Source organism: Gymnoscopelus microlampas, assembly GCF_963454915.1.
Source record: "Gymnoscopelus microlampas genome assembly, chromosome: 3".
NCBI lineage: Eukaryota > Metazoa > Chordata > Actinopteri > Myctophiformes > Myctophidae > Gymnoscopelus > Gymnoscopelus microlampas.
The window spans coordinates 7550395-7562623 of NC_139940.1; the positions used below are offsets into that span (position 1 = coordinate 7550395).

At 39.1% G+C, this 12229-nt stretch overlaps 1 protein-coding gene across 1 annotated transcript in view; it reads right to left on the reverse strand.

Moving 5' to 3' along the window:
* nacad (NAC alpha domain containing) overlaps window positions 1–12229 on the reverse strand; it is a 56336-nt gene that overhangs the window by 19353 nt on the left and 24754 nt on the right. Inside the window, exons 4-9 of the mRNA XM_084049538.1 lie at window positions 11610–11851; window positions 10919–11045; window positions 8639–8944; window positions 5691–5779; window positions 3084–3152; window positions 2304–2450 (exon numbers count right to left, since the gene is read on the reverse strand). Coding sequence (XP_083905664.1) covers window positions 2304–2450; window positions 3084–3152; window positions 5691–5779; window positions 8639–8944; window positions 10919–11045; window positions 11610–11851 — 980 coding nt within the window. The remainder of the gene's footprint in view (window positions 1–2303; window positions 2451–3083; window positions 3153–5690; window positions 5780–8638; window positions 8945–10918; window positions 11046–11609; window positions 11852–12229) is intronic.

Consider the following 12229-nt stretch of genomic DNA (forward strand, 5'->3'; position numbering starts at 1 on the left):
CACGTGACACGTGAAATACTGTGATCTGATTGGCTAGTGACGCCACCGGGCCTATATATACATGGCATCACTCTGACAGTGTCTCCGCCACTGTCAGAGTGAGGTAAGACGGGAACCATGAAATGGCTGCATGGCTGATATGTAGGGATAGGACACTCACACAGACAGAACGGAAGAGGACACTTACCCAGACAGGTTGGATAGGACACTTACATATACAAGAGGGATAGCGACCTATAAATACATGTGTCACTGTGATAAGCCAGATTCCAATACCGAAAATCCGGCCACTAGCTCACTCCCAGACCTTCGAACCGGAAGTAGTCAAGTAGTCGCGGTCCAATTGTTCCTATCTGTCTTATTGGACAGATAGGACAGATAGGACACTTATATAGACAGGAGGGATATGACACTTACATAGACAGGACGGATAGGACAGGAGGGATAGGACACTTACACAGAATGAACGGAAGAGGACACTTACCCAGACAGGATGGATAGGACACTTACATATACAAGAGGGATAGCGACCTTCGCGACCTTCGAACCAACACAAGTCTTCTGGCGGAGAGTTGTGCTCCGAGGAGCACTTTTTCTAGTTATTATTATTATTATCTTATTATTATTATTTTTTTAAAGTAGTAACATTTTATATTCAATCAGTTCTAACCAAAACGGATATTCTATGAAGTTTTCCCCTCAACATATTATCTCATTTGCGAACCCCCTCCCTTACATAGACGGCAAATGCACTCTTCCTAACATTACCTGTCAGCAGGTGTCGGAGGCTATAGATGAAAGGAAGATATGGACAGGTTTCTTAAGAGGATCAAAGTAACGTTAGACCCATTCAGCAAACTGACTGATCAGAGGCTGATGTCTGTAGGGTCAGGAGCAGCAAAACAGCCTAAAGTAAAGCTTTATTAACAATTGCCAGTGGTGTAAAGTAACTAAGTACATTTACTCAAGTACTGTACTTAAGTACAATTTTGAGGCATGTTTACTTTACTGGAGTATTTCCAATTTTCAATACTTCTACTTCTACTCCACTACATCTCGGAGGCAAATGTTGTACTTTTGCTCCACTACAATTATTTGAAAACTTTAGTTACTAGTTACTTTGCAGATATAAATGATCACATTATAAAACATACATTAACATTATTGTACATTAACTTTTGGCCCATTTTATACCTAGGCCTACACTGACGATTGCTGCCTCCAGTATGGTTTCAGCTGGAGTGGCACTGTTACCTGCCCAACACACAGGGTTGCCAACTGCCTGAAATTCTAATAATAGGGTAAATAAGGGACACCTGACCAGGCGTCACATATTTCCAAGATAATAATATCATATATCATAATAATAAGGGACACCCAGAAAAATCTCACTGTAGGCTACACAGTATATGTGCCGTTTTTGTATATTATATTAATCACTTGAACCCCAGCATCCATATTCCAGGGGGAACATTAGCCAAAAATAGCCAATCAACAACAACACATTGTGAGCTTATAAATGGGACACTTTTGGCAAAGAGATTTGGTGTAGACAGAAAAGAAGTCCAAGTACAGAGACAACTCAGGTCTGGTTTACTAAGTCTAGAGGGTGTCAGTGGTTAACGACCTGTAATATATATAGTACAATATATGAGCTGTTTGAACTTGTGTAACGCCCGGGGTTCAAACCCGGGTTTCCCGCGTGGAAAGCCAACATCTTAACCACTGGCCTAAAGGAGAATTCCCTCTGGAACAGGGGAAATATTAGTGTTTTGATCATCAGGCAGAGGTTCTGGGCCACTGCTGTTACACTGAATATTGACATTGAATATTTTAAGAGATTGAAATCACAAAATGAAAGAGAGAGAGAGTGAACATTATGCTTTCAACTGTGTTGGTTCATTTGAAATGTTGCGGTCACCATCATCATATTATAATAACGAGAATAGTAATCGTGATTATAATGTTACGAATAGTTACAGTAGGGTCTAAATCAAAGTAGTAACATACGGCATGAATATAGGTGCTAGAGTGAAAAGTAACAATGTAATTTGGGATAAAAAAAGAAACAATGTATAGGTGACCTGAACCCCACAAGTTTGAGAACCACTGATATATGCGATGCTATATAGTTGCTGTCGGGCAGAAACCTTGTATCTCGTTATTTTAACTTTTTATGTTTTTCCGTATATTAACGCCCGACTTCGTCCTACTAGCGACATTTAAAAGTAGCATAAATAGCAGATCTACAGAGGTTTCTGCCCCGACGACAGCGATATGCTAAAGATGTTTAAGACACCAACCTTGGCCTCTCCAAACACGATGTAGATGTCAGACGCAGGGCTCTTGAACACGTCTGGTCTGCTGATGACAAACAGGATGCTCTTGGACTTCCTGATGGTGATTCTGGTCACACCGTGGACCGGCTTCAGACCCAGCTTAGACATGGCCTGTACACGTAAATGCACGCACACACGCATGTGCAAACACACACAAACACGCACACAGTGTTATCTAGAAAGTTATCTAAGACATAACGAAAACTAGAAAATAAAACTAAAACTAACAAAAAATAAAACTAAGCCTTTTCAAAAGATAAAAACTTTACTTTAAAAACGAATAAAATACACAAACTAATGAAATACATGAATTAATTAAATAAAAATAAAAACAAATGAAAAATGCTAAACTATAATAATATTGACACATAAAGACACAAAGGCAGATCATAATATGATATCATAATTATTTCAAACTCAAATATGTATCTCTAAAATACGGCATTGCGCTAATAATCGTATCGTTTTTTGTTGTTTTTTTTCACCCATTTTCAGAGCGCGACTCGCGCACATACACAACCAAGCATAAAATGACGTGTCTTAGTTCTACTGGATCTCTTCTCCACTAGTCCTTCGCTAACATTTTAGTCTAGTTTTTTTTTTGTTAACAAAATTGTCAATATATACGGCATAGTTTTAATCATCATAGCTTAGTTTTTATTTACTTTTCGTCAGTATAGAAAAGTAGTGGACAAACATTTCTGGTCATAGTTTCAGTGGATGAAATGAACACTGATACTGTACCTTACGAGCCTTCTTCTCACTCCTGCTCTGTTTGGGTCGGTTCATCCCGTCGTCTCCTGGAGAGATGGACTGAAACAACACAACAACCACATTTAGCAGCTCTGGTCCATATTCTTCTGGTCCATATAATATTCTGGTCCATATTCTGAGGCGAAAATTCAGCGGAAATAGCAGACCTACAAGCTCACAACGTGTTGTGTTGTGACGCTATTGTGAGCTTATAGATCACATTTTTTTGTGAAGATATTTAATGTAGAGGGTAGGGCTTCAACAGTTAATCAAACTAATCAAATTCCGAGCTTGCGGATCTGCTACTTTTGATGCTTTTGTGTGACGCTGTAGTATGATCAAGTAGGGCGTTGATTTACGAAAAAACACAAAAAGTTAGAATAGGGAGATAAGAGGTTTCTGCCCGACAGTGTCGATATGATATGATGATTCACTTATTCTATCATATAGAACAGAGATCTATCGTATAATCTGGGTGTGAAGGAGCAGAGCTGATCGGGTACAAAGCTGCTTAGCCCTAGAAATCTAAAACACATTAGCTAATTATTCAGTTGCTAGGCTACGGCATGGAGATGAGGCGCGACACACTACTGACGGTGCACAGGAAAAACCCTCATGGTACAAGTACCTCTCAAAGGGTGAGAGAGTTACTAATTGCTGTTAAATTAATAACAGTAAAAAATAATATTTTACCACGTAGGGCTGCCCAGTGTATTGCAAATATATCAATATCACAATGTTATGAATTTCAATTCATATCGTATGTGTGTTCTTATTTGGTAGAAGTTATTATGTCAGAGACTGCTTCCATTACAATGTACTCTGACTATGGGTCAACATCAGTGGTGTAAAGTAACCAAGTACATTTACTCAAGTACTGTACTTAAGTGCAATTTTGAGGTATTTGTACTTTACTTAGTATTTCCAATTTCCAATACTTTTACCTCTACTCCACTACATCTCAGAGGCAAATGTTGTACTTTTACTCCACTACAATTATTTGAAAACTTTAGTTACTAGTTACTTTTCAGATATAAATCATTACATTATGAAACATACATTAACCACTTTAGCCGTATTTTATAGGGGAGAACGGGGTAAGATGAACCTCTGGGTAAGTTGAACCACCCCCTGTATCTTTAAAACTATACACATGAGTTGTCATGTGACCTTAAAATCAGGACACACCCATCATTTCCACCTGGCTGTGAAGTTGAGAGACACATGGGCAAAGTGATGAGCATATTTCTACACAAAAAAAGTGTTTTTTGCTGGTCAAAGTTATTTTTTTCTGGTATAATGTTTTTTTATTTTAAAGCAAATGTACCCAGGTTGAAACTTATATATCATGCATGTTGGTGATATTCCAATGTATAAAACCATGTGAATCATTTAGCTAAAGAAAAGCCTGAAGCATTAATTTAGCCAGGTTAGGTCAAAATGGTGGCCATGGGGCAATGTTAATCACTATTCATATTGTTTTTATTATGTCTTTGCTTCTCAAATGATGCTATATGACCTTTCATTTGGAGGAATACACTCATTTAAGAGTAAGTTTTCAATATTGTATTAACACTTGCAAATATTAAAAGGTTCTGAATAACAAACATTATTTAATTGGTTTTCTATTGTTTAAATACCATTAAGACAATAAATAAGACTATTTGCAAAAGGGAAATGTGTTATTATATTATTGTTGATACGTGAATACATTATTTGTTCAAGTTCAAAACTTCAAAATGCAAAATATCATATGGGTAAATTTACCCCTTGACTAGGATCAACTTACCCCTTACCTGGGGCAAGTTGAACCACATTACCACTTTTTTTTTAGAACACATATTTTTACAACCATTTGTCATAGATGCACACTCATGATTTCAATTGATAGAAAACATCTTGAAGTTTTAGTAGATGTTTAGATTTTACTTCCATCTCATTTTTCCTTGCCTAGAGGTCAACATAAGTAAAAAGTGGTTCATCTTACCCCGTTCTCCCCTACCTAGGTTATTTGAAAATAGCCGATCTACAAGCTCGATCTGTGAGCTTGTAGATCGGCTATTTTCAAACATTTTAGTACTTTTACTTTTGGTACTTTAAGTACATTTTGTACTTAAGTACATTTTGAATTCCGGACTTTTACTTGTAACAGAGTAAAAAATTGCAAATTACAACATGATGACTCATCATGTTGTAATTTGCAATGTTAAACCCAAAATCAATCCTCCAGTTCAAGGCAACACAGAAAGGGGGGAACTTTTTTCTTATTTCCACACAACTCCTTTATGCTATATTAATGACATAGTTAAATATTGAAAATGGGTGGATTTCCCCTTTAAGTAAAACATTCAAGTACTTTTTCCACTACTGCTTTTTATTTGGTAGAAGTAATTATGTCAGACTGCTTCCCGTACAATGTACTCTATGGGTCTACAAGTACTTTAGGATTAATTGTTACACTCTCGGAGTTAGAGCAACCCTCCAGATTTGACTGTGTACAGTAATTGACCTTTCAGTTCTGCTTGAGTGCAGTTCTGTCGTTTTATGATGAGTCAAGTGTTTTTTTAAATAAAAAAGCTCCTTCTCTCTCCGACTTACTTGGGGCTCTAAGGGTCTCAGTGGCGCCACCTCTGGCTCTTCCAGGTCAGGCACTGACCCCTCACTGTCCGACTCATTGTAAGAGCCCACTGTATAACACACACACACACACACACACACACACACACACACACACACACACACACACACACACACACACACACACACACACACACACACACACACACACACACACACACACACACACACACACACACACACAGTATTAGAATATTGATTACAAATCTAATTGATGTATAGATACTATATTCATTCCCCAAAGCTGACAATATGAAGACATACATACACACAGAGTGTCTATCTTTCACATGCATGCATGCATGCATGCACACACACACACACACACACACACACACACACACACACACACACACACACACACACACACACATGAACACGTGTGCGCACGCACACACACACACACACACAAAATTTTACTATTTAGGCATTTAGCAGAGCAACTTATATACAATAAGCAAGGTAAAGTCATATATAAAATGCAGAGAGACAGTGTAGTGCCTAAGTAAACTAGCATCACAAGTAAACCAGTAACCTAGCATCAGTCTAAACAATATACTATCAAAACAATAATCCGAAACTATAGGATACCAGGTTAACAACAAACCTAGCATCGGTCTCAATAACCTGCTACCTAAATGTTAACGTTAACACACACACACACACTGGTTCAGGCTGGTCCAGTGCATCTCAGGAGCGGGACTCGTAAGGCATGAAGAAAGAAGGCACTGGGGCAAACTCGGACAATTGAAGCCTTTCTTTTTTTCCTTTTAAAAAAAATATAATATAATATATATATGTATGTATTTATTGATTTTATTGATGTCAAATGTTTTCTTTTCTTTTGTGCGCTAACATCTAGCCCCCCCCCCAACCCCCGGTCCAACATACAGAGAATTTAAAAAAAATGACATAACCCAAGAATAATAGCATAAAATAAACTAAATTGCCTGATTCACTGCCTTTTGCTATTATTTTAATGTTGTTTTATGCTTTTGCTTTTCTTTTTTGCTTTATTGTTGAATTAGTTGTAATTGTAATTGTATTCTTGCTCTGTAAAGCACTTTGAGCTGCATTTCATGTCATGAAAGGTGCTATACAAATAAAGTTTAGTATTATTATTATTATTAAAACATAAATAAATTAGACAAAAATTAAACAGAAATGATAATTTCCCTTCCTATCCTTCCTGGCACTCCCTCATAGTACAGGCATATTTTTTGGGTCCGAACGCACCCTATATGTTCACTCTAATTACTATTACATGTGTTGACATGGAGCTTGTCAACGTGTCAGTTGTTTTATTTGTCCTGTAGCGTCTTTAATTTAACAATATGTTTAATCATAAGGGCCCCATACATAGTGGTGGATACTCAAATGTTTTATCAATACTGCAATGTAGAAGTACTCTGTTACAAGTAAAAGTCCAGAATTCAAAATTTACTTGAGTAAAAGTACAAAAGTATTGGTATCAAAATGTACTTAAAGTACCAAAAGTAAAAGTACTAAAATGTTTGAAAATAGCAGATCTACAAGCTCACAACGCGTCGCGATGCGAAACGTTATGAGCTTGTAGATTGGCTATTTTCAACTAGTTACTTTTTATATCTGCAAAGTGAATAAATGATTTATTTTTCGGTCTTTTTCTTTCACAACAAATCAAAACAATTGTGTGGACTTTAAAAAAAAAAAAAAAAAGAAAAAAAGAAAAATTCAATATCAGCTCACACACAAAATCCAAAATCAATGACCGAAAAAGGAATAGGCTGAAGCAAAATTGCTTATTCATTGCCTATCCTTTACAATACTTAAAAACAAAATATATTTTAATTTTAAAACAATCTTAAAATATACTGCCCAAAAAAAAGAATGAATATGTTTTACTCAAAACTGTACTCCTGAATAATTAGACTTTTTAAGGCTTTTTTTTAGCCTTAAAGTAACTAGTAACTAGTAACTAAACTAGTAACTAAACTAGTAACTAGTAACTAAAGTTTTCAAATAATTGTAGTGGAGTAAAAGTATAATATTTGCCTCTGAGATGTAGTGGAGTAGAAGTAAAAGTACTGAAAATAAGAAATACTCCAGTAAGTTAAAATTGTACTTAAGTACAGTACTTGAGTAAATGTACATAGTTACTTTACACCACTGCCCCATACACATTCACATTTCCCCGGTGATCCCCCCCTAAATTTAGATACTGTACATCCTGAGGTCTTTAAGCCATACAGATGCTTTAGGGGCCAATGTTGACTTCCACTCCAATAATATCTCTTCTTCTCGCTAATAAAGATGCTCCTCCGAATTAATTGGTGATCTGATAGTACTCCAAACAACGTCATCTCTGCAATATCGTCATTGCAGAGATGACCTGACGAAGATGTACTGACATGGACACGTTGTCACATTTATTTCCCTGCATCCCGTTAACAAAAGAAAGGCTTCAATTGTCCGCGTTTGCTCCAGTGCCTCCTTCACTCATGCATAAAGTCTCATTTGACTGTGACAGTGCTAGCTGCTGCATCAAAAAAATACGGGAGAAAGAATGAGAGATGGGGGGGAGAGAGAGAGAGAGAGAGAGAGAGAGAGAGAGAGAGAGAGAGAGAGAGAGAGAGAGAGAGGAGAGAGAGAGAGAGAGAGAAGAGAGAGAGATTGAACCAGAGACAGGGTGAGATGGGAGCAAGAGAGAGAGAGAGAGATGAGAGAGAGATGGAAGAGAGAAATTTGAGAGAGCAAAACAAGAGAGAGATGAGAGAGAAAAAGATAATGTGAGAGAGTGAGAGAGAGACACAGAGAGAGAGAGAGGGAGAGAAAGATGCGAGAGCGAGCGAGGAAAGCAGGTCAGGCAGCAGTGTGTGTGTGTGTGCGTCCTACAGGAGGCTTCACAGTTTAAAGGAGAACACACTCACAGTGTGTGTTGAAGGACAGGTTGATCTCCTCCGAGTTCCTGTGGCCGTGGCTGACTGGACAGCTCATCTGTCTGTCCGTCAGCAGGCGGGACGAGTAAGGCTGGATCTCCCTCTGATTGGAGGAGGAGGAGGAGGAGGGGGAGGGGGCAGGGGGCTCGGGCCTCTTGTTATACGTGGAAGCGCTTGTGTTGTTTCCTCCCGCTGCGGCCGCGGCCCCTCTAGGCGGCTGTGTCCGCTGACCTGGATGAGGGAGTGCGGTGTCATCCTCGCTGTCCGTGTCGTCCTCCTCCTCGGCCAGGCTGGAGCCTGTGGAACAACAACAACGACACAACACACCAGTGTTGATTTCCTTCAACTAAAACTATGACGAAAAATGTTCGTCGGCTACCTTTTATCACTGACGAATAAACTAAAACTAAGACTAAATATACTGACAATTTCGTCAACAAATAAAAACTAGGCTAAGCTAAAATGTTAGGGAGGGACTATAGTGGAGAAGAGATCCAGTAGAACTAAAAGACAAGCCATTTTGTGTTTGGTTGCGCTCGGGTGTTGCACTCTGAAAATAGCAGATCTACAAGCTCACAACGCGTCGCGCTGCGACGCGTTGTGAGCTTGTAGATCGGCTATTTTCAGCATTCAACCAAGTGTAAAATCAGCCATTATCACCGCCAAAATCCATTTTAGTCGACTAAATCAACTGTAGGTTTAGTCGACTGAAGCTAGACAAAAACTAAAACATTCCAGATGACTAAAATATGACTAAAAACGAAATGGAATTTTATTCAAAAGACTCTGACTAAAACTAAATCAAAATTTGCATTCAAAATCAACACTGCAACAACACAGTCCAAATCTTAAAGCAGTGGTTCTCAACCAGTGATCCGGGACCAACTGTGGCCCTGGAGGGGGATCCAGGTGGTCCCCAGCTAAATGATGGAGAGTTGGTAACCAAATGGACCCTAATTTATTAGATCTTTAACTCTTGAGAGCGTAAAATGAAACCATTTGGTTTCATTCTGTTGGTTTCATTTCTCTCAAGAGTTAAAACTATTGTTAAACATCTGCATTACTTAATTTACAAGAAGTCTAAACAAGTAGAGAATGTAGAAGAATCGTTATTTTGATCCACGTTTGCCTGTTATCTCTCCTATGGTACCACATCAATACAGCATGGAATTGTGGACAAAATCTTAATGAATTAATATTCTAAGTATTGGGTCTGAGAGGCTAAATCTCATCAAACGGTGGTCCGTGGCTCAAATACCAAATAAATAATGGACCTTGATATGAAAAAGGTTGAAAACCACTGTCTTAAAGGAATAGCATCGTTTTTTTTGTAAATTAATGCCCTACTTGATCATACTACAGCATCACACAAAAGCATTAAAAGTAGCAGATATACAAGCTTGTTTCGAGCTTGTATATCTGCTGTCAAGGACCCTAAAAATGATATGCATTTGGTCGCTGACCAAATGCATATTCCAGGGGCCGTCAGAGGCAAAGATTTGAGTTACAAATGTTCGCTTTAAAAATATATATATTCAAAGATTTGCACAAATTAGCGTGGCACTTGGTGCTTATATACAGTATCTGCTATTTTTAGATAGCCAAATAAATAAAAAATTACACAGATGCGTTCTTTTGAGGAATTTTCCATACCAACCCTCTATATAAGTAAGCTCTGTCCTAACTGTCATGAACTAACGTTTGATTTATATATATATATATATAAAGCTTGAACATCTAGTGTTAAACAGTCTACCCTTGTTCATAGGTTCTATGTGACTTTGTCATGATGAACTCCGACCGCCTGATGCGACATCTGTTACTAATGTGTAGATTGGCAGATGGCAGAGCTACTGTATCTATGGCAGAGCTATCTATGGCAGGGTCATGACCTGTTCATGACCGGCCATGTTCATGTGATATCATTGCTATTATCCCTTCTGGCTCTGGGTAAGCTGGCATGTATAAGGAGATGCTAGCGCTCTTTGTTCAATTTCTTGTCATACATAGTATCAATATGTTTTATTATCATGTATATGTAGAAGTGTGCCCGATAGTAACATCAAGTTCTCACAATGGACTGTCTGTGTGTGCCTGGCGGGCCTGCGTGCTTTGCCCAAGGACACCTTAGGTTCGTCTCCTCTGGGTAATGTCTCCGATTTAATAAATGGACGAAAGACAGCTTGTTTCATCTTTTTTTATTCCTCATCGCGTTGTTCAGAAGTAGCCAATTGAATGGGTTTAAATATCACCATTTAACAGATCACTCACCTCTGCACCTGTCCTGTGAGCTCCGCGTGTGACCCGGCTTCACCTGGCCGTGGAGAGGGGACTGAGAATCTGGAACAGGCACTGAGTTTGGAGCCCCCCGGACCCCCTGCAGAGACTCCTGGGTGGGCTGGGAGCAGTGGTGGACAGTAACTGAGTACATTTACTTAAGTACCGTACTTAAAAGGAGTAGTTCACCCAAAACATGACTTTTTTTTTATCAATTACAGACCCCATGAAGCCTTGAATTTTTGTTTTTGTTTTTGTCGCATTCCTTAGCCAATAATTTGATGACCTACTGACCGATGACCCGGTTATCAAATTATTGGCTCAGGAATGCGACAAAAACAAAAAAAATCTCAGTGAATTCAAGGCTTCATGGGGTGTGTAATTAATAGAAAATAAGTCATTTTGGGGTGAACTACTACTTTAAGTACAGTTTGAGTTTTTTGTATTAATTTCTTTTACAAGCACATGACTCACTCGGCTACATTTTCAAATAGAAAAACAGTACTTTTGACCACTATACATTTCTAGGAAGGGACTCTCAGGACACAAACTTACAAAAATATATTATGATTTTTTAGGAGGGGGGGGGAATGTAAATCACAACACAACAATGCATTGGTATTTAAAAAAATGAAATGCACTTTGTATATAATTTGTACTTTCGAACACTTATAGTAGTATTTACTTGAGTATATACTTTGTCCACCACTGGCCGGGAGAGGCTGATGTGCTGCTGAGTTGCGGGGGACGGCGGCGCCGCCGGCGCCGGCGGGACGGGAGAGAGCGTCCGGGTGCAGGCGGAGCGCAGCGGAGGGACGAGAGGAGCGCCGCTGCCGCCGGCTTCCTGCAGGGTGCGGCTGATGAGATGATGACCGGCAGCAGCGGACGTAGAAACAGGATGGAGGATGGAGGGTGTAGACTGGGGCGCTGAAGGGGGGGAGAACAGGGTTTATTAAAACACATTGAGTGCCAAAACCGTAGATCTACGGTTTTGCAAACACACCCATTTTTCGACGGGCGATCGCTCTGCAATGGCGGATCGCGCTAGAAATATTATTGTTCCAGTTGTTAGACGGGACCCTCGACCATCACGCAGGGATGTAAAACCCATCATGGAGGATTCTGCAGCTCTAAACAGATCAGTGTAAACGGTAAGAAGCGCTGGCACTGGATGTACCCTGTTTTTAAAAAACTCTGGCACTAAATGTGTTAAGAATAACCACTTAAACCCTATATGGCTGACCTGGAGTCCCTCGTGGGGGCTCTGCAGTACACTATAGTGTCTTTTCTGTTTTCTGTTATTGC